At 45.9% G+C, this 23,544-nt stretch overlaps 1 protein-coding gene across 1 annotated transcript in view; it reads right to left on the reverse strand.

The window, feature by feature from the left end:
• Window positions 1-20,955, reverse strand: part of LMX1A (LIM homeobox transcription factor 1 alpha) — a 151,016-nt gene extending 130,061 nt beyond the window's left edge. The window contains exons 1-2 of the mRNA XM_046684130.1: window positions 20,880-20,955; window positions 18,508-18,694 (exon numbers count right to left, since the gene is read on the reverse strand). Coding sequence (XP_046540086.1) covers window positions 18,508-18,694; window positions 20,880-20,955 — 263 coding nt within the window. The remainder of the gene's footprint in view (window positions 1-18,507; window positions 18,695-20,879) is intronic.
• Between the last annotated feature and the right edge of the window lie 2,589 nt (window positions 20,956-23,544).

Consider the following 23,544-nt stretch of genomic DNA (forward strand, 5'->3'; position numbering starts at 1 on the left):
CCAGCAGATTGGAGATGACAAAGCATTGATTAACTTAGATATAGATCAATAGAAATTACCCAATCTGAAGAGCAGAGATATAAACTCTGACAGCTATAGCAAAAACAGAGGGAGTAAATAGATGCACATAGTTCCAAGGTTCTTACACGTTGTATGCAATAGTATAATATTAATTCTAAGTATAGTGTGAATACTTAAGGATGCATATTGTAATCCTGGGAGCAAACACTAAAAAAAAATTAATAATAGTCTAAAGAGATTAGTTAAAAAACCAATAAGTAAATTAAAACGACATTCTAAAAAACAAAATCCCACTCACCAAAAGAAGGCATGAATGGAGAAATGCAAAACACAAGTAGAGTGCATAAATAGCAAGTAAAAACAAAATAGAAAATAAAATAGCATACAAATAGCAAAATGGTAGACCAAAGTCCAACTGTATCAATAATTACATTAAATGCGAATGGACTAAACACTTTAATTAAAAGAAAAAGATTATCAGAATGGAGAAAAAAGCAAGACTTAGCTAGACGCTATCTACAGGAGATGTGTTTTAAAAATAATGATTAGAAATCAGGCAATCTACCCTGTGTTCTTAACTCTTATACTATCCATGACCCATGAAGTACCTTCCATCTCTAAAATCCAATGATTCCACATGTATGTTGTATATGCACACATACACAAAAAAATATATATAATATACAAATATTTCTTGTGCTCAGGATACAATTACAATAATTAATGGTCGAGATTACATGTGCCCAAACCCAGAAGAAATGGTGAAACGGACAATTTACCAAGTTAACCCATCCATCATTGCTGATTCTGTTTCTCAATCAATGTTCATTCTGTTGGGTAATCAGATGGAGTTTTGTGTAATTGAGTCCAGGAAGATCACTTCAGTGATTCTTAGAGAGTGATAGTCCCAGTACTGCTTGAATTTAAATTTCCATGGAAGGAGTGAGCATGACCTTTCCACACAGCCTGCTGATTAGAACAGGCAGCATCTCCAGGGCTTTGCCATCCAGACAAAGCAGCTGTGACACAGTGCAAAGAGTGCTGGACTTGCCATTAGAAAGCCTGAGCCTGATTCCCATCTACACCACTTAGAAACCATGTGACATCGGGACCGTCACTTAGCCTTTTTGAACATGAATTTCCTCACTTCGAATGAGACTGTGGTGATGATTATGTGATTATAGCATCTGTTATCGCAGACTCTCTAGATGTTTCTCTCTTTTAGGCTCTCAATGCCCACTGCCAGTAGATTTGCCTGGTAGCCTCAAAGTGAATATTAGAAAGGTTGAGAGAAACTGTATGTGATTTTAGAAAGAAAACACAAATTCAAAGATTTTGAATCTCCTCCTAAAAGCTAAAACACACAATGTATGCACAAATTAATTAGTGTCATAGATACATTTGAAAATTGGAGTGTTCACCCATTCACTAAATTACTATTAGCAAACTGGTTAACTAGGGTCCATTCTACAGCCTTGTTTATAAAGAATGATCAATAACTTTAATAAGTCCTGTCATTTTGGTACCTTCTGAGAGAGATGAGCTTCTGTTAAATAGATGAGACCTGGAAAGTTCACACATTTGTGGAATTCAAATACATTCTTTTCTCCTGATGGCTGTAATCAAATTTCTAAAACTCAACTCAACCTTCAGTTGCCAACAAGTGATCATAACGTTGGCAAAGAAGGGTAAACATAAACCTGCTTAACAAATTTGCTACTTATCTTTCAGTTTAGGGTTTATGAAACAAATAAATACTGGATGCCTGCAGCTTAAGTTTATCACTCAGTTCATATAAACCAACAATAGGAAGTAGATTTTATCTGTTTTAAATCTCCTGTTCTCAAACCAAGTATTCCTTGCTCTTGATTTTTCTTTCTTGAATCTGATGTGTGTTTCAACTTCACAAGGCAATCTGTCTGCCTTTACATCCTTTAAAATATTAGGTGTATCTACTGAGAATTCTTAGAAAAGTAATGCTGAGGTTTAAAAGCAGTGAAAGAAATAAACCACTGGTATGAAAATAAAACTGCTCATACAGGCACAGTGTACAGTTGGCTGGCATTGCTGAACATTAGTGAGTAAATTATTAGTATAATTAGCTGCCATCTATTAAGGATCTTTACTAGATGCTGTATAAATACACATAATCGTTAATCCCTATCACGTATGTAAAAAGAGTTTCTGCCTTTTAGAAATAAGGAGGTGGATTCCTCAGAGGTTAATTTGCAGAGTGACAGAGCTGGGATTTGAACCCTGGTCCGTGTCGGGGTGGGAGGGTATGTTTGTCTTCCTGCTGTCCATTCTTATAATGTTATTATCTTCATGTGAGAATGTGCCTAATGCTTTCCCTTTCCTCCAGATCACTAACTCAACCATTCTGGGACCATAGGGAGCTCCCAGGATCTGGTAAAATCTATGGAACCGCTCTCCCAGAAAAACATACACACATACTTCTGGAAAAATAATTCAAGGGATTCATGGATATCCTGAAGCAAAGCCCAGGTTTAAAACCTTTATTCCAGAGTCTCCAAATATCAACACTGCTGGATTTTTCACTCACTTGCCTCCTTTATACTTCCCCCTCCTTTGGGTTTCTAGGGAAATTTTTAAGGACTAAAATAATGGTGCTAAGAAGCAGATCTATTATCTTGTCCACATCCAAGTCTTGCTGCCTCCACTGTCACCGCTCCCTTCACCTCTTCGCCATCTCAGTAAAGGGTACCCAGCTCAGGTGGAATACCTTCGAATCACCCTCCCATCTGCACTTCCATTCACCACTAGGGTGAGACAGCGTTATCAGTGAATCAGTCACTCCGGGCCTCCCAAAGGGATCACTGCCTACCTATTATGTTCCAGGCATTAGACTCGTGAACAAAATTATGTTCCAGGCTTTTGTTAATGAACAAAACAAAGATCTGTTCTCATGAGGCTTCCATTCTAAGGGGGAAACAAGATACTGGCATAATAAAGAAGTAAATTACAGCATATAGTAAAAGGTGATTAGTGGCTAGGAAAAGAGAAAATAGAAGCTATGGGGGAATGGCAACTGTAGGGGTGGGTTGCAATGTTAAATAAATGGATATTTAAGTAGGAGGAGAAAGGAAACTTGTGGATATCTAGGAGAAGATATATTTTCTTTCTTTATTGTCTTTCTTCCCCTCTAGAACGTAAGCTCCATGAAGTCAGGGATTCTGTCTTTGTTGTTGTTCACGGCTCCATCCCAAGTACCTACAGCAAGGCCCTGCACATGGCAGGTGCTCAGTAAATATTAGCTGAATAGGTAAATAAGTGAATGTAATTAAAATGTACCTTTCAGGCTGGCTAAAAGTGAGGGTTAGAGGCACAATTCTAAATCTTATCCTAAATATAACAATATTCTCAATTAAATGGTAAATTTGGAGCAGAGAAAAAAAGAAACTGTGGCAAGATATGTTCACTTTTTAGAAGAGAAAATTGAAAACAATTATACATGAAAAATGGTAGTCATCCAAACTCCAACTTTAGAACAACCAAATAAGCAATGGGCTTTAAAACACAAAACAAACAAACAAATCTAGGAAATCCTATACCAGATAGGGTTTTAAAATTAGAAATGACCCTTGAAATACTGGACTTCTGAATACTGAATGATTCATTAATTAGGATGTCAGTGAGGTGCATGGAGACCTGGCAAGTAAGATAGATGCCACCAACCTAGAAAGTGCCAGTCACTGTGTGATGACATCCTCATCCCTCAATGCACTCTCTGTTACACACCTACATATCCATAACACTCACTGTGTCCTGATGCCTGTGGATCGTAAGCTTGTTTGTGGCTGATTAGCTCAGTTACTTACCCTTTGGTGCTGGTGAGTCGGAGGACTTGGGTTAGGTCTCCACAAAAACCAAGAGGTGTCGACTTGGTTCTCTGGCCACAGGTTACACCTCTGACCTCAACCATGATCCCACATATGCACATCCTCAGTTACACAAAGGGACAGAATGTGTCCGTGTGTGTGTGTGTGTGCATTATTACCCAAAAAAAGGGCAAGTCCAAGCACACACTTCATATTCAAGATGCTGCCATGGCCACTGAGGACCAACCGACCACTTTAGGCACAATTATAACATCAGACCAAAGCCCTGGACACATATCTCTCCATTAGCTTCTCCTAAAAACACTATTCAATTCTAAGAAAGAATAAGTACTATCTATATGGAAGCCACAACCGATCAGAGGGCCACAGGCAAGACAAGTTCTCCTTCCATCTTGCCCCCAGAAATTAGCTCAATGTGGTAAAAGTCAGGAATATGAGCTCCCTGGATTCCACGCCATGTGACTTTATTGACGGTGGGTCTCACCATATTACAGGTAATGTGAGCTTCAGAACCCTCGTTCCTCTCTGATTAACCAGCAGTGTCAGGCCGAAGCTGAAATCACTTCATTGTAAGAGTTCGACCTCTGCAATACTGCACATCATTAAACTTTTAAGGGAGTTCATTGGGGAAGTCCTTTAATCCTTCAATAATTGAGTTGGGGGAAAGGGGCCAGTGATGGAGAGCATTTACCTGAGCTGATATTAACTAGGTTTGGCTACTAATGGCTTTCCAACAATCCCACTGTGCCCATGTTGCCATTTAAAAGAGTGCAGTCCATTTGGCCCTTCCTCTTTAACTGTCAACAGGGAAACTGAAAAATAATACATCTTTAAGTATCACAGTTTGTATTAACAGTTCTCCACCCAATTCTCCCTTATAGTACTATTGACTCAGTCTATACTAGGCCCCTACACCATTTGATGAGTAGAAAATTTTCATTCCATGAATCAGGTGAGTGTCTATGATACCAAATAACCTATCACTGATGTATTTTCCACCGAATTTACTGGCCACAGAGGCGGAGCCATTGGAAAATACTCAGCTTCCTTGGCAGCACCAATTTCAGTTTAATTCCCTTCTATGTTAAGAGATCTGCCTTTATGTCTCTGTCACCTTTTCTATTCTAGGGTCATATGGATCTGACAGCCTTAGACCTAAGGAAGGATTCTCACCTGACCACACACTGCTCTCCCACTCCCTGTCAAAAACATTAACACTCCCCCACTGCACACATCAGGCAGTTTGTGATCATGCTCCATGCCTCCAAGAGCTCAAGGTAGAGGCACTGAGGGGATAATGAGCTAATCTCAAAGAGGTTAAACGATTTGCCCAGGTCCATCCAGCCAAAGCAGAGGCAAAGGCAGGACTAAAGCTCAGGAAGTCTGAAAAACCCACTGCTATCCATTAGATCACTGTAGCCTCCAGTCTGGGGAAGTAAACATATGAACCAACCATGTGAAGACGACTGTAAAACATAGTGACAGCCAGGTACAGAGACCCGGCCACTGTGGTCTGGTCAACTCAGAAGACAGTGTCCCCATGCTAGACTCCCTTCTCTTGAGAATTCTCCTGAGTACAACAGGAAGCAAAAACCCTTCAACTGGCAGGCATGTGGATGATCTAGTTGTCAAGGACTACTGACTAGTTCCTGGTCTGGGGAGGCTTGCACACCTGTCCTGGGGAATCAGCCACAGAGTGTACACCTTGGACCATGCTATAACCAAACAGAATTCTGCATGGATGAGAAGCGGAAACAGGAAGATGACAGACGAGTGAGGTTTACACTAAGAACAGCCGGTATCTGAAGAAGGATATAGGTTGGAGCCTCACTCTACTGTCATCCTCAGGCCCATAGACAGGGTGACCTTGGGAAAGAAGCTACGTGGGAAGCTGCAGTGGAGAGACTCCTGAAGAGTGGTTGAAAATAAACCCACCTTCTGCCAGCCTCTGTCCTGTGGCGATCAATTCTGGCTAATCCACAGAGAAATGCACAAAAGAACAAAGGGAAAGAATGGCTGGGAAAGATCAAAGCAGAGGCAGAACCTGTGCCCTAGATGTGACCCTGAGGCATTTCTATCAATTGGATGCCCCTCTCTCTCCTGCATCCTCCCCCTCCTCCCTTTCCTGGCTAAACTCACCTTAGCTATCAAATAGGCTCAAAACTACCCCATCCTAAAACATCTTCCCTTCATTCTATCTCTACCGTAGGCACTATCTTTTTCCCTTCTCATCCTTCTTCCATTATCCATCTTCTCAAAAGAGTTGGACACATCACTGCCTCTACTTCTTCAATTTCTTTTTACTGTACAACCCATTAAAATGCTATCCTGTCCCCTCCATGCCGCTAACAAAACTACTCTTGACAAGATTACCAATGACTAACTGCCAATTCCGTGGGCAAATAGGTGGCCCTACTTCTTGAAATTCCTCACCACTGCCCTGTCTCTCCTGCCTCTGTGTCATTCCATCACAGACACTCCCAGGGCTCCTTGAATGCTGGTGCTTCCCATAGCTCCATCCTTGGCCCTCTTCTCATTCTACATAGTATCCCCTTGGGCATACTCCTCTTCTCATACTTATATGATAATATATCCTAAAGCTTTGTGTCCAGCCTAGTTTCCAGATCTTCTCGTACAACTGCCTCCTGGACATCTCCACCTGGGTGTCACACCTTCTTATTCATTCTGCAAGAGCCAGTTAACATATTACCTCTTCCCTGAAGCTTTTCCAACCAACCCACTCATTGATTAATTTATCCATTCAACCAACATGTATTTGTCTCATGCCTACTATTGGTCAAGAACCATGCAAGATGCTAGAGATACAGGAGTTCAAACAAAAAACAGGAAGGTCCCTGCCTTCAAAGAGCTTCTGATCTAGTGACACAGACAACAAACCAACAAATAAATATATAATTCAAATTGTGATAAGCACTGTGAAGATAATGAATAGCACATAGCAATACAGGATCAAGGGATTTAGATAAGCTGATTCTCTATCCTACCAGCCATGCCTGTCTTAAAACAATTTTACTCTTCCTTCAAGCTTCGTTTAATTTATATCTCTAAGCAATCTCCGCTAGATTGTTAATACATCAGTGCTTTGTTTTATTCATTTCTACATACTTGGCACATACAGGAATTTAATAAGTCTGTTTGATGATTAAATGAAGGAAGGAGTGATTTAATTAATAAACCAGTGTTTAGAAGATTTCACTTAATTCTAAATTTTGGAAATCCACATACAACTAGGTAAAGTGTATTCTAGTTGCTCGGGTATTACCTGAAATATCTAGTTTCATTAAATATCAGTTTACAGAGATTAAATTCAGATGTACATTTCACCTCTTGAACATTGGCCGGGGCCAGTCCCAGTGACCTAGTGGTTAAGTTTGACTCATTCCACTTTGGCAGCCTGGGTTTGGTTCCTGGGCACAGACCTACACTGCTCTCTTAGCAGCCATGCTGTGCTGGCAGCCCACATACTAAAAAGTAGAGGAAGATTGGCATGAGTGTCAACTCAGGGCAAATCTTCCTCAGCAAAAAATAAAAATACAATTGACTGAAACTAGTTTTAAGAGAATCAAGTGTCAGCAGTCGTGAGAGAAATAATACCATACAAGAATACTTGACTTCCTTAAAAGCCAAGATTCTGTTATCCCTTTTTCAATCCAGCCAGGCCAAGTAATAAACAAGAGGGAGTCAACAGTTCTGGAAATCAGCCTCATATGGGACACAGTGGGATCTTTTCTAGCTGAGGCTGGGGCTTGTTTGAAAATACAGCACAGTTCAGAAGAAAAGTTGGAAAGGGTTATCCAAGAAATGGATGGACAGCTGCTGGCTAGTCCCAATGGAAGTTATGTCTGGAAGGCTCCATATCTGATATTTAACAGTTCTGCTGCCAAATGTGCAGACAGGCTCCCAGAACAATCCACCAATAGTGAACTCTGGGAGCTGGAGAGAAGGAAAATGGATGCTTGTCTGCCTTTTTGTCACTCTTCCTGTGGGGAAGAACAGCTATGCTAGAGGGACGATGGAGACCAGTACAGATGGGATGGGACAGGAAAGGATCGAATAGGATGGCTTTGCACCGGTGGAGGCTCTGGACAAACAGGAGGGATGAGTGTACACTAGCAGCTTTCACACACACACAAACACTCAGGCAATCCCCAAATCCAAAACACTTCCTCTAAACCCACAGAATATATAAACAGCTGACCGTCAGAAGGCTGCTTGAAAGCTCAAGTATCTAGCAGGTGGGGACTTGTTTTCCAAATGCTGGTTCAACAGGACAAACTGAGAATTGTGATCTCACTGGGGTGTGAACACCAGAATTCAAGCAGCAGATGGGGTGATTTAGAGAAAAGGCCATTGGACCAGGAGTCAGTGGCTGGGGACAGCATCCCAGCTTCTCTTTTTACCAACAGCATGACCTTGGGCATGTTCTTAACCTCTCTGAGCCTCAGTTTCCTCAACTATAAAATGCAGGGGGGAAACAAAACTCTCCTTATTGAACTTTTAAAATTGTTGTGAGGTCCAAAAGAGAGAATATATGTGAAGGCTCTTTGAAAATTGAAAAGGATACTTTTTTTTCCACATCTCCTTTTCTGGCATTTTCTATAAAACAAGCATTGATCTCTATGCTTTACAAATATTAACCCAAAATGATGCTATGAGGTTGGTACTATTATTATCGCCATTTCAGAGAAAGGAAACAGGCACAGAGAAAGTACGACCCTTGCCCAAGGTAACACAGCTAGTGAACATCAGAGCAAGGATTTGATCCCAGACATGCTGGGTCCAGAGTCTATGCTCATAACCACTACACTGTGTTGGGTTATCATACACAGCTTCTAAGAATATGAGAATATGTATTCTTTTACTTATATAAAAAAAAGCCACGGGGCTGGCCCCGTGGCTGAGTGGTTAAGTTCGCAGCCTCCGCTGCAGGCGGCCCAGTGTTTCGTTGGTTCAAATCCTGGGCGTGGACATGGCACTGCTCATCAAGCCATGCTGAGGCAGTGTCCCACATGCCACAACTAGAAGGACCCACAATGAAGACTATACAACCATGTACTGGGGGGCTTTGGGGAGAAAAAGGAAAAAAATAAAATCTTAAACAAAAAAAGTCAACAATAATAATACCCAACCCTGCATAGCTCTCCATATTTTACCAAAAGCCTTTCATGTTCATTATCTTATTTAATTCTCACAACAACCCTATAAGGTTGTTACTATTATATTCCTCTGTATAGAAGAGGAAACTGTGGCTTGGACATCTCTTGACAGCAGGAAATGTGTTTCAAATTATTTTTCCAGTCATGGAGAGAGCTGTGCAGTGCCCAAACCATTCATTTCCACCTGTCCAAGCCCCGTCCATCTATAGACATGGACTCTTGAAATGAAAGACCCCAACCAATAACAGAGCACAGAGAAAATAAAACCCAGAAGAAAAGGAGTCGGTGTGTAACCACAGCCAGCTCTACATAGACACAAACAGGGAAGCTCCCTACGAAGTGTTATTTGCATTCCGTCCAAAATTATCTCCTTTACTGGCCCCACTCTAGGGCTCAAAATTCTACCATAAGATAATTATTCCTTTGAAGAAACACCTTTCAAGTTAAAAAGTATCTTTGGAAGAATACCATATTATCATGTACATCCAAATGTGAATTATTTCATAATATGTTGTCCAATTTGACAGCTAGTTAAAAGCGGGCTCTAGCCTGCACACAGGGTAAACTGAAATTTAAAAGGTCACAAGATGGGTTCAGAGCATAAGACAAGCAAGAAGGCAAGGCTGAGCTGAGATCCTGAAAATGGGGTTGGAAGACCAGTGCTGTAGTTGAACCCAGGGACTCCAGGTGCATAGAGCCCCAGGGAGAAGAGAGGTGCAGGGACCAAGGGACACTCCAGCCAAAGAGATGCAGGGAGGGGTCTCCTGGGGTGTTCTTCCCCTCTGGAATGCCAAGTCTACCTCTAGGCACTGCCAATTGGTTTTCATCTCTGAAGAGCCGTGCCTGTCTTCCTGCAAAGGCGGTGGCTGTCACTGTGCGTGAGTGCATGTAAGTGTGCGTGTGTGTAGCAGGAACACATGCACAAAGGAATCCCTGCCACAATGCGAGGAGGGGCAGCAGGAGAAATGTGAGGGGAGCCAGCAGCAGGGGAGGAAACTCTCGATGGTTATGTTAAAAAGGATTTGTTCCACTGTCAAAACCAGAAAGCTCTCCCCAAGAGCCAGCTTTAGGGAAGGAAGCCTGAAATGACAGAGAGGGGGTGGGATGTATTAAGGAGGCTCTTTGGAAAGGAGACTGAAGTAAAGGCAAGAGGAAGGTATGGCCATAAAACTCCACCCCTGGACTGTGATGAGCCAGCAACGCCTAGGGATGAACAGAAACTGGGCTCTAGGGTTTCTGCTGGGTTCCAAACAAAAGGGCTCCCAAAGCCACCCTGACACTCTAGGGCAAGGGCAGTCCTTTAAATCCCAGCCATCAGAGCACTCGCCCTCTCTGGTTCTCCCCAGTCACTGGGAGGAGGCCCAAAGACGACCAAGCTCCTGAAAACTGGACACACCTCACCTTCTCTGTTCAACCGCCCATTCCCTTTCCCCGGCCCCCTCCTGTCCCCAAAGACATCAACCTCTTCTCCATCCTGGAGCTGGGGGCCCCAGGCCAAGCTGGCATCCACTCCCACTCAGGTTCAGGCTATCCAGGACTCAAACAAAGCCATATTTGGACCCTCCTGCGGAGAGAGAGGGGACCGCTTCTGGGCACGGAGGGAGCTGGCGTTAATCTGCTGCACAGTGAATGACAACAATGTGAAGAATGAAAATATGGTTTGGGGGGATAGTCCCCAGGAGCCCAACATTTGGGTATTTAAAGGAACTTTAATGAGCTTAAGAGGCTAATCTGGAGTTCAGGAGGGGGTGTTTTGTTTTGTTTTGTTTTGAAAAATCCTTTTAAAGGTTCCTGAGGCTTGATAAGGAGGAGGCAACCGAACTGTGAGTCAAGGAGTGGCTGCCTGCCTGCCTGTAACTGAAGGGGCGGGGTAGAAGTAGGGGAGGAGGCTGCTCCGAAGAGCCTTTCTCCTTGCAGCCGCAGAACCTGAGGCTCCAGCGATAAGAGATGGTTCTTTCCAAGCTGGAGAAGCGTGATGTCTAGAGAAGAAGCAAAAAAAGTCGAAAGTGAGTAAAGCATTTACATCCTATCAGAATGTTAGCTTCTCACCAAATGACTCCTTCTCCTGGTTTACTGGTGATCGCATCAGACTCAGGCACTTCTCTGACCCACCAAAAACACACACCAATAGCGGCAGGACACGACCCAGCACCCACTAAGGTGCCAGGCACACTCAGCTTGATGTTCAGGGGTCCCTAAATGGTCACCCAAAGACTAAAGGTCACAGAATCGTGCAAACCTGAGAGTAACACCCCTTGCCAACTATGGAGCTGAGCCTGCTCCATAACTAGGTGGCCATGTGGCAGGACTGTTATTTTGTGCATCTAAAAGATGAATTCGTTTCCTCCAAGTGAGTAAATCAAAAGAAGACTAACAGTCTGTAAGGACGGCCTGGGGGAAAAAAATGAGGCAGTTGATGAGATGGTGTTTAAGTAATAGCTGATGCTCGCAAGAGTCAAGTTAATAGAATTCCACAGGGCAGGGGGGTGTGAGGGGGTGGCAGAAGGGGACAGGACCATGTGAAATCTAGATATAGCGCAGGTCATTTCCCAGCCAAGCTGGATGCTAAAGATATTTGTTATATGAACAGAGTTTAATTGGGCCTGTCAGACAAGGTAGTTCAATCCATAGTGGCCAGAGATCTATCAGAGCTTGTTCATTATATGATAATAATGATGAAACACAAGCCTAGTAGGGTGGGGAGACACTGGAGGCCTAGAGAATCAAAAACCCAGACATATTTACTGTTACCCAAAAATAGGATCCCCAAACTGGAATCTTGAAAGGCTGGAAGAGACCAAACTCTTTCATGTGACTTCAGTTAAAGGACTAGGAAAAACACAGTCCATTTTGTATTTTTAGTCGTTATGACATTATGGTGCAATAATGGGGAATCTGGCAATGGTTTCATTAAATTCTAGCTAATCCAAGCATGGCAGCCAGGTGACAAGCTCTACAGATGACCCAGTTGCCTTGGTTCACCACTGAAAAGAACAGCACAGAAGTAGGTTTTAAAAATCCTTTTTTAACTACCCAGATGGGGCTATTCATGATGAGACCAAGTATACCCTCAAGGTGAGAAACTGACGTGGCGCCATAGTTTTATTCCTTCCATGATGTCTTCACCAACCCTTCAGTGTTTCTGCTGCATTCCAATTGCATCTGCTGTCTAATGCCAAAAGAAACTTAATCCCTATCCTAAGTCTCATTTTATTTATTTTCAGTAGTGTGAAAACAAACATGTAGCAAGATTACAGTGTTTACACCTCCTTTTTAGCTGATAGAGCTCTAATCCTCCCACTAATTAATGCCAGGGCCATAGCGATTTTATTAATTTCATCTTGGTTAAAAATATAGAGACAGATAATCGTGCTCGACTAAAATAACAATCTGACATTTGGAAGGTGTTCGCTTCATTTCAGCAAGACGGCTGGCTGGCCAGGTTTCCTGTAATCTATGACAAAGAGACACAAAGCTGCAGCCGACATTGGTCAATGATAACAGAACTAATTCTAATTGTGATAAATTGACTAAAATGTCCCACATCATGCTAGTCAAGGAGACTATGGAGAAAATGTAAATCCTTCTGAACACCAAGCCAGTTTCTCTGTCAGTTCCAGAAAACAGGCACAAAGGAGGAAAGGGCTTCTTTTCTCTGTCCTCAATTGATATTTTCTCCAGAACCTTCTCTACGCTTTGCTCCTAAAATTACCAACATCCCCAAACCAAATCTGAAAAAGCTGCTGGCAACAACACTGTTCTACTTGTCCCTAAGACGCTTTCAGAAAAACATATATGGTATTCCTAGCAGGAAGGTCAGGCATGCTGGAAACAGGACAGGGTGTTTGCACATAGGGACCTTTCTGCTCTGTGGGAGAGGCACTCCCTGTCCCCAGCTGCCCCCAAACCTCCTTATCTATCCCCAAAAATAGCTTGCTAAGAACTCCCCTCTGGAGATGTGAACGGGCCTTTAAAAATCCATATTAGAAAGATGTAAAAAAAAAAATTGAAAAGCACTAAAGTAGAGCTAAGATTTCATAGTTAAGGCAGAAATTATTTTTAAACCTCTCCATGGTAGATGTGACTGCACTTTTTCCCCCATAGTTCATTTCCCAGCGTTGGACAACTGTACTTAATAATCAAGTTAACATGATTCAATATTGGTTATTTTGAACTTGATATAATTCAACAATGACATTGTATAGATGCATTTACTCTAAGAAGCTTTAATAAATTTCTGGCAAGACAACGAATATTTTAAATCCTTGTCTACTTTCTCACGTCCAAACACTCTGATCCAAAATAATTGCTTTGACCAGAAAAAACAATTAGCTGATAATTTAATAAATGGAATTGTTCTCATTAGAGAAACAGTATCTGCTCATTATTCCCCCAAAATTTTCCAGAATTAAAAAGCAACAACAAAGAGGCCTCTCTAAAATTAGTAACAGTATTTTGGTTAATACAAAAGTTATACATTAAGAAAAATGAAACTAAAAAGCAAGACAAACAATGAACTTTCAGAAAAGCTCTTGTCGCTGAAATGTGAATGGCAAAAACAACTCCTTAGCCGGGTAAGTGACAAAAGTCCCAGAACTCTACAGTATGTAAAACTGGATTGGATAAATAACTATTTTTAATGTGCTCCATTTATGTAAGGATCAAAAGAATCCCACAAGCTTATTCTGAAAAGCAATGTTCATATCTAATTCCCAGAATACTATTAATATCTGCTCCTGCTATCTAATTTTATTTCAAAATTTTGTCTTAGATTCAAGAAAGTCCTATCCAGGGACCAATACATATAAAAAAGAGAAAACACCTCTAAGCAAGGACTGTTTCCAATCAACCTCTAAATAAATAAAAAAGCAGATAAATCGGCCTGCACAAACACAGCCACAGCCCATGGATGGGGCTTATCCCAAGCTAAGGCCCCCTTCAATTTAACGCCGACATCAATTTATTACCTAGCTGGGTTTGATTTTTATATTCCTTAAATTTTACTATGCCAGAAGTGGGGCCAACAAAAGATAAAGTACAGCAAAACTCTAACAATTGCCTCTGTAATTTCATCTCTGGGCTCCTTTTATGAGTAACCGCATGCTCAGTTTTGATCTCCAAGTAATGTCACAGTAATAAAAACCAAACGAACTCTCCTCCCTACACACACATATCCTACACCACCTGATAAAATGCAGAATTAGTTCATTACTGATCCTAATAGAGATCATTACCTCAGCCATTTTCTCCGCAGGGCTGCCAATCAGTAGGTCCAAAGAAAGACAGAGAAAGCTCAAAGTGTGTTAGGCACTTTGCCCCATTTCAGTCCCTTTCTTCAGAAAATTGGTTTGCTCCAAAAGAAAAGGAGAAAACATGGACGGGTCCTCGGAGGAAAGGTTTCCCAAGGCCAGTGATTTGCTGACATGTGGGGAGTTATGATGTTATGAGAACAGCCCTGATGACAGCGATACTATCCCACACCGCTCCTAGGATGTCCAGAACAATCTAAGGGATAATGATAAACTTCATACGGGAGGGGAGAGGGCCCCGCCTGACGCAACCAGCTGCCAGGCACATGAAAGAAACAATATAAACTTGATTTAAATGTGGGATCCCTTCCAGAAGGCTTAATTATCTATTGTATTACCACATTCCTGTTATTCAGCAGCCTCTTCTGTCTCCGATGTAAGTCCAACTACAGTATTTGTTTGGAACAAATTCAGGGAAAACTCCAAACCAACCGACCCAGTCATACAGGACTCAGTTAAACAGGGAACACAGTTATAATACATAGAAGTCTCCTAGGCTAGAAAATATTTCGGTTGTCTGCTAACTTTCAAGAACGTTGAAGACAGTTGAGTCTCGTTTTAAAACACTCTACCTATAGCATCTTGATGTCTTCTATGACATGGTACAGCTTCATCAATTCTGTAAATGCATCATCCCACCTAACTAGTCATCCTTCTTTGATGACATGTCATGAACAATAAAGATCACCTCTAGTTCTTAGTTTCTAGACATCCATAAATCACTTTTCTACACTTCAGCCTTAAATGCTTATTTGTTTTGGATGATCAGAAGATAAATTTTTCCTAAGGGTGTCATAGTGCATGAGGTAAATATTTAACAAAACATCCCGAGGTCTTCAAATGAAGGGCTGTGTCTAAGATGCCACTGTCAATTCAATTTTTTTTACTTAGACAAATTTGGTGTTTGACATCAAGAAGGTGTAACAACTATTTGATAGCATAGAATTTTCACTTTTTAACTAGCTGCCTGACACCATGAACAGGCATCTAATAATTCAAATGCAGAACTGCCCAACAGCCAGAAATGCACATACAAATGGCTAAAATAAATATGACAAACTCACTTTGTTAATATTATGTTTATGACCTACAGTGAAGCCTGCACATTAGCTATATGTTCTTCCATTGTAACGTATAGAAATAGCATTTAAACTCGATGAATCTGGAGACAAGCGTCCCGCCTGAATATGTATATTTGTATTAAGTTCTCCATAATTTACCACCAGCATCGTCCAACCAATTTAATTTCCATCTTATTTTCCTCTCCATTTGCCTTGGTTGGGCCTCCAATTTTAAAAATATCCACCAGAAAGGGCAAAATTATGTTTACAAATGTATTTCTTAAAGAGCAAAAGTGCTCTCTGTAACTGTTTCATGACTATTATCTAAAACGGAATTGAATCCCTCTGAAGGATAACTATCTGGTCATTCTGCATAGTTTCTATTCAACACCTAGTCTAGCACTCTAAGCAGAAGAGGCTTTCGAGAAATACTTGATAGTTAGGATAAAACGGATGGAAAAAGTGCTAGGCTATAAGCCTCCTGAAGGCAGGCTCTGAGACTTTTGCTCAATGTCCTCTCATCACCTAGCCAAGCGCCTTACATGTAGAAGCTCCATAAAAGCTTTCAAATAACAGCATTTTGTCTTGAGCTTAATTTAAAACAAACAAACAAACAGGAAAGCAAACCTCTCCTTTCTCGCCTACAGTACCTACCATGCAGACTAATATCATTAAAAGTATTAAATATATTGAAACCCTGTTTTGTTAGAAAAATGGGATTGGGATGAGAGAGAGAAGAGAAAAGAAATTAATCTTAAAGAGACAATAGAGGGGCTAGGCACAGACCAGTGCTGATCGTGTGCCATTAGCTAAAGAGGAGAAGCAACTCCATTTGGGACATCTGTGTTTCCCAAATATATGTTAAAATTCAAATTAAAAACCCTCATTGTAACATCAACACCTCTCTGAACAATGAAGCTCACATTCAGTCTATAAAATCTTCTGGTTCTGGCCAACAGCTGGCAAGTTGATCCCTGCAATTTTCCCTTCGCAGAAACAGCTTTGTGAGGGGAGAACTGACCTATTGGGCTAATAAGCCCAGACCGCGCCAAACCTGGAGGCTGAAATGGAAGGGACATTGTTGTGTTAAGTACTTTACAACAACTGTTTCTTCTCCTCTTGACACAGCCTGACTTCCTTAAAGAAGATCTGACTGGCCAGACAGCTGTGTTGACCCTTAAGCCTTCTTTGATTCGTGATTTTTTTTTTTTTTTAACAAACAGAATCGAAATTCACAACCCAAATCCTTTCCTAAGCTCCAATACTTTTGAATTTGCTAGTGTTGTGCCTGAAGGATGTGGACATTTCAGTAACCTATAAGCAGAAAGATGAAGATTGGGTCTCCACAATCCCAAAACCTTCAGATAAAAAGCAAGAGGAAAAAAAGCGAGCAATCAACCAGAAGCTTTGGTGTTACTTGAAGTGGTGTGGGCAAAATCTGCTTAATTACCTAAAAATTGCACTTTGACTCAGATACTGTGACAATAAACAGCCAGCCAAGAACAGACAGAGGCACATCTTCTTTTAAAAATGTTAACCATAATTACCACCTGGGGAAGTGGTCATGCATTTTTCACTTCTTTATATATATATTTCTGTATTGCGCAACTCATCCAAAATTGAACACGTATTTTTTTTTAGTGCTGAAAACATAAAATTGTCTTTTCAAAACAACAACAAAAATGCCCAATACCGTTTCCATATGGGGTAAAAATCAAGTATATTATGGCAAAGGAGCACTGAGTGGCAGAAAGAATTTTATGTGTGTGGTCACTAGGTCTAATCGCTTTGTCACTTTTTAGTAACCCAGGCAGCATGAAAGAGAAGATATTTCTGTTCCTTCTCGGAGCTTTTTGTTATATTGAGACTTCTCTTGCACACCTCCTTTCCTTGTGCTTTTAATAACGTGAGAGAAACTGCTTTTCACACACACGGGCCCTTCCTCGATTATTGACATATAGTCTTGTCCCTTTTATTCGCCTGTAACAAATGTGGGATTCTGCGCGTGTACGCGCCCCCGCTCAGTCACATACACGACTCCTGGTCTACAAAAACAGAGGCCTTTTTCAGCCACTTTTCTTTCATTCAATGCCTTGCACAGTGTGCCCACTAACTAGCCATTCTGACAAGGAAAAGCAGTTCCCTCTCCTTAGGTCCACTAAGCAACTCAGGCCCTGCCTGACGAGAACCAGCAAATCCTTCTCACTCCCGCTCCCTGGCCTCATCCAGGCTTTAGACATTACAGAACCCTAGATTCGAAAGAATCCATTTTCTTAAAGATCTGCCTCCTAATTCTTCTCAAATCACACCAGAACGTTCATGTCGACAGGAAGGAACTGAACCTGCTGCATAGCAGAAACGCATACCCAGGCCGGAATTAGGGAGGAAGTGGAGGATGGACGACGGGGCCTCAAATCAGGCCCCAACTTCTGGCCTAATAGCCCCTTCGTCCAAGGGTTTTGGAGAAATGGGGAGGTGGAGAGTACGGTGAGAGAAAAGGCAAACAGGGTGTGCGAGGAACTCAGAGGGGCACCAGCGCCATTTCTGAGCCCAATCTGCTGGGACTCCAGTGGACAAAGCGAAGTGGGAAACACTCACAAGGGACAGAAGTCGTGGGAGCAATACAGCCTCACCGCTGGGGATAAGCGCGCGGGTGGCGCGGACATGTGGGTAAGGTGGAGTGTGAACCGGCGAGGAGACAAGGGCCACTGGCAGCCCGTGGGGCACCCCAGTGAAGGACGGGGACAAGCTTGATGGGGTCGGAGCCCCGACAGAGGAATGTCCTCTGGGAATGGCCACGTCGGGGTAGGGGCCTGGGAGGAGTGAAAACTAGGCGAGCAGACCACAGAGGGGAGCCATTGCTTGCGCTCTGAGGGCCCCGGCCGTGATTGCGCGCACCCGCGCAGTTCGCCGCCGCCCAGGGGAGTATATAGGATGAGGGTGAACAGGCATTATGCGTCTCTGGGCACGCGGATGCCCCTTGCGCCTTCCAGAAGCGGACAGGAGTAAAGGAAGACAAAGTCTCCCGCGCCCGCTGATGCCTGTGTGTGGGGCTCGCTCCGGAGGCGCCGACACTTACTTCTCGTAGTCATATTTGCAGTAGAGCTTCTTGTCCCGGTAGAAGCAGGTGGTCTCCAGGGGCTCTTTGCAGGAGGCGCACTGCACGCACTGCTCGTGCCAGAAGCTGTCGTTGAGCCGCAGCAGAAACCTGTCCGAGATGACCCGTTGACAGCCCTCGCAGACAGACTTGGGGCTCACCGCTCTGCCTACGGCAGCAACAGACGTTCGCGGGTGAGCTGCGCCGGCCCAGCATCCCGGCCAAACCCGGCCGCGGGACGCGCTCTGGACCACTCCACACCCACGGATTTCCCTCGCGCCCCCCACCAGGGAAAGCCCCCTGCCAATCAACCAAGCCGAGGTTTGGAGGGCAGGGAAAAATCAAACCAAGTGTCGTTTTTAATAAACAGGGACCATGCGGGAAGGTTTAAATTCCACCGGGGGAGAGGGCGCAAATCAATAAGACGCCTTAGTCAAACTTGCCTAGGTATGAGCGCAAACGTAAGCGCATCCTGAAAAATGAGACTACAAATAAATTTGTGCTCCCCGATTTATCACGTAATCATTAAATCATTCACTATGCTTGTCTGTTGATTACTATTAGAACTGTGTGTAAAAAATTTTTTTTGTTTGGTTTTGTCTTTTGCTAAAACGCAATTCTGTTCTATTTTTTTAGGGAAAACAATTTTTTTTTTCCTCCTAAAAGGTCCCGTGCATACAGAAAAATACCGTCTCGCCCCAGGCAAACTCAGTATTGTTCAACCCAATGAACCCCAAATTGCTGTGTCTTGGCTGGCGTGCAAATTGCAGATGGGTTTCTCATAATTAAGAAACATCAGGATAGAAGGAAAAAATAAAGAAAAGAAGCAGGGCGCGGAGCCGCCGCGGAGCGTCCTGGCCAGGCTTCCGGGAATCAGGCGCGCTCAGCAGCCAGGCATGAGGGCGAAACCGACCCCAAACCGACTCAGCGCAAACAGGGAATCCCCTTTCCTACCCCGTAGACTTTTGTCTGTCTTGTTCCTTTGGTTTGCAGGGTAGGAGTGCTTTTTTTTTTCAGGTGGGGGGACGCTTGGCCGCCTTTGTGGGCACATTTCACAGCTATTTAAAGACGGCCTTGTCCCTGATAACAATACCCTTGCTCGTGGTGTCCCAAAGGGCCTGACCCTTCCCCGTTTCCCTGCTACCCTCCTGTCGCTTTCCCCTTGGGGGCTCCGGCCACCGGCTCGTGAGCAAGCCCAGTCACCTCGAGGCACGGGCAGGTTGGGCTAGGAAAAGTAGTGAGAGAGTTCTCAGTTTAAAAATCCTCTCTTCTTTCTGCCCTGTCTCAGCGTCCAGGGTCGCGACCCGGGCGTAGGGAGCGGACGTGGGCCGGGCAGAGCGCACCCAGCGAGCCGCGACGTCCGCTGAACACAGATGTCCGCGCGCTGCGCCAGGCCAGCGCCGGCTCCGGCCCCAGCGCTCTTCCGAGGATGGACCGAGTCGGGAAGTTTCCGACAGGGCAGGTGAAAGAGGCGAACGCAGTGCGCGTGATTTCGTTTCATCTAGGGAATGCGGGAGGTGGGATTCCTCTCTGGATACGGTTTCTCCAGTGGGACTGTCTCATCCTCCGCCTTCACCCCGCTCTAGCGGTTCCGAGTGAGGGAAAGAGGCAAGAGGTTCAAATAAAACGAAAATTCTTCCCGCTAAAAAAATTAAAGCACCCGCTCCCCAAACTTGAAAAGCACCAAGACCAGGGTGGGGGCTGGGGGTGGGAATCCCTGGCCTCAGCTCTGGAAGATCCGCGTGTGGATCCTCTCTCGAGGCCCTTGGCTCACCGCTCCTCCGAGATCGCTGCGAAGGGATTGGGGAGGCGGGGGGAACCCGCCGGACCCAAGAGCCGGCTCCAGTTAATTAAAGCCGAGGCGAGGGCCCCGCCGCGCGGGCTAATCCCCGCGCTGCGCTGCCCACCGGCCCGGAAAAGCCTCTCGGTCGTGCCGGAGGCTGAGATTGGGGCTGGGGTAGGTGGACGCGAGAAGCCGCCTCGAGTCTGGGCGCTCCGGACCTCGGGTTTCGTATGCTCGCCCCTAGGCCGCCAAGAAGAGGGCGGCTTTTAAGAGATGTCGATCAGCTCCGCGATTAAAAATCCAGCCCTGGGTATTTTTAATCACTTGCCACTCAGCCGCCTGTAAGCAAGCTTGCCCGCCCCTCGTGGCTTTGGGGAATTCAGTGCCCGGGCGCGTGAGGCCTGGGGCGGCTTGTCGTTTGGGGGTAGGAAGGACAGAGAGTGGGCTCAGTTGAGTGCAGGAAGCGGGGCTTTAGCTCCCCTGTTGCCCACCCGGTCTCAGAGAGCTGGGCTCCAGAGCTGGGGGCTGGCAGAAGGAGGGTGCGCCCGAGGCTCACAGCCTGAACACTCACCCAGCAGCGAAGAGAAGGAGGCCGAGGTCTCGATGGCGCCTTGGAAGCTCTCCTCCATCTTCAGGCCGTCCAGCATGTTCGGGCCGGGCCGGGAGGACCTGTAGAGGAGAGGAAACGACGCTTCTGGCGTCCGTGCCCTCTGGGACGCGGTGCCCACAGCCACTGCACTCTTGGGAAAGGACAGAGGGAGTGTCCGGGGTGACCAGAATGAGCCAGGAGGGTAGAGTCCAACCAAGGGAACTGTGGGGTGGGAGGAGAAAGACAGTCACAGCGAACTGCTCTGACTGATCTGATTTCACTCGAAGTCAGCGCATTATGTACTTAGGCCTCCGCCCCCCAACTGCGTTTCTCCTTCCCCTTCCCCCCCCCCCCCCCCCCCGCCCCCCCCCCCCCCCCCCCCCCCCCCCACAAGCCCCTACCCCCACTCCATCCCCAGTCCCAGGTTTCCCATCCCGAGTCCGACTCCGCCCCAAGCTATACTAAAGTGGGCCCTAGGGACGTCTCCGCAGGAACCCAGCTACTGGGATAAGATGAGGATAAAAGGAGTGGGTGTTTTTCCTCGCGGGGCCGGGCCCAGGCACGCGGGACTCCGAGGTCTACAGCCCGCGCTCCGACAGGCCCCGTTGCGTCCCTCACCTGCCCTGGCCAAGGAGAGGCAGAGCAAGCGACCCAGAGAGCGTCCCGCCTGCTCTCGGACTCGGGGCGCTGAGATCTGCTGGGGGGCGCGCGGGAGCCGGCGTGCGGGGCGCGCGGGGAGGTCCTCCCGCCGGTCGGCCGGTGCCGGGAATGTCTGCAGGAGCAAAGAAGTCGCCTCGGGGAGGAGCCGTGGCTGGCCCTGCTCACTCTTGGACGCATTTCAAATCAACTTTCAGAAACACGCCCGCCCGAGCTGGAGCCTAGGAACGGGCAGCCTTCCTTACCTGATGGGCGAGCTCGCGCCTCGTGGCAGGAGCGGAATGAAGCGGCCGGACGCCGCGGGAAGCTTCGGCCGGGGGAGGGGTAGGCCCTCGAAGCTGCAGCCGGAGCGGCCGCCCCCGGCTCCGGCGCGCCCGGGAGGGAGCCTGAGCGAGCGCCGGCCCCTGGCTCCGCTCCTTGGCGCGCCCGGGCCGGGCCGGGACGTGGCTGCGGGTGGCCGGCCTTCTCGGGACGTCCTGCCCGCCCGCGTCGCTCCTCAGGGGGAGGGGAGGGCCAGATGCTACTCCAAGGCTAGGAGGGAAGGCAGAGGCCCAGGGTCCTGAGTGCGAGTCGGGCCCTGCTTCGCTGGGGCGGATCCGGCCGCTTCCGACAGGGGCCGCGGCGCTGCGTGCGCGGCGGAGCGAAGGGGGTGGGGTTCGCAGGGAGGGGGACTGGCAGCGCGTCCCGTGGAGGGGCCACGGTGCTCTCCTCCGGATCCCGCCTGCGCAGCCCACTTCGCGGTCACCGCCGGGTGCACCCCTCCGCCGCTGCGACCTCCCGGGCGCGCAAGGTTTCCACCCCTCCACGTGTAACTGCTCCCTCAGGGCGCGCTGGCCCGGCTGCCACCCGCGGCCCCGCTGGGCCTTCGCGGACATCTCCGCGCCACCTGGACCGCGCGCCCGCACGCTGGTTCCCCAGCCGCTCTTCAACCACGGCAGGAGACAAAAGCGCCGCAAATCCTCACCCGGGCCGCGGAAACGCCAAGAAGCTATTTGCCACGTGTGGTTGCGGGCCCCTGCAGCTCCGAGCTCCTCGAACCTCTTCTTCGTCACCCCGGGGCTCCTGCAACTTCCCAACTTCCGTTGGGCTGGAAACCCCTTCACCGTTTCAGATCGAAACTAGTTCACCGATGGGGTATGCAGATACTACAGGACCCATGGCCAAAGCTTGAATCAGGCTCCTGGTAGAGACTAGGTGGGATCCGACCCCCAGACGATAAGCCCGGAATGACACTGACAGGCAGTCAGTTACGGGGGCATTCTTGGAGGGGTGAAATGTCTGCGGGGAAATGTTAACTCACTACACCTCCTAACCTTAGCTTACCGTGACAGAACTGTAGCCCCTGCAGGAGCAGAAACAGGGTCTCCCGTGCAGCCCTGGAGTTTAGCACGGTGCCCGGCCCCAAGTGGATACTCAATAAATAAATCATTTATTTTGCACCAGGTTTGGTTACTTAGTTAACTCATTTAATCTTTGCAACACCCTATGAGGTGGAGACAATTATTATCCCAATATTCCAGATGAGGAAAACGGATCGCAAAGTGCACCCGAAAACCACGGGAAAGTTCCATCCACTGGATTCTCTGGGGACCCCTCCGTTTCTGAACTAAACAGAACTGAATTGGAATTACAGGATCTTTGGCAAAGTGAATTTGAGCAGGCGAGATGCAAACATTTTCTATTACCTTCTCCAAGGACAGGATCACTTCCTTATTTCTAACTTTTTCTTTAAAGACAGGACCACGTCCTTATTTTTCTTTAAATGCTCGCATCTTGCCTACTCAGATTCGCTTTGCCAAAGAACCTGCAATTCTGACTCAGTTCTATTTAATTCAGGAACCTGGGGGTCCCCAGAGAACCCATTGAATGGAGCCTTCCCGTGGTATGTGGGTGCATTCTGTGCTACGTTTTCCTCACCTGGAATATTGGGGTAATAATTATCTCCACTTCATAGGGTGTTGCAAAGATTAAATGAGTTAACTACGTAACC

Source organism: Equus quagga, chromosome 13 (assembly GCF_021613505.1).
Source record: "Equus quagga isolate Etosha38 chromosome 13, UCLA_HA_Equagga_1.0, whole genome shotgun sequence".
Taxonomy (NCBI): Eukaryota; Metazoa; Chordata; class Mammalia; order Perissodactyla; family Equidae; genus Equus; species Equus quagga.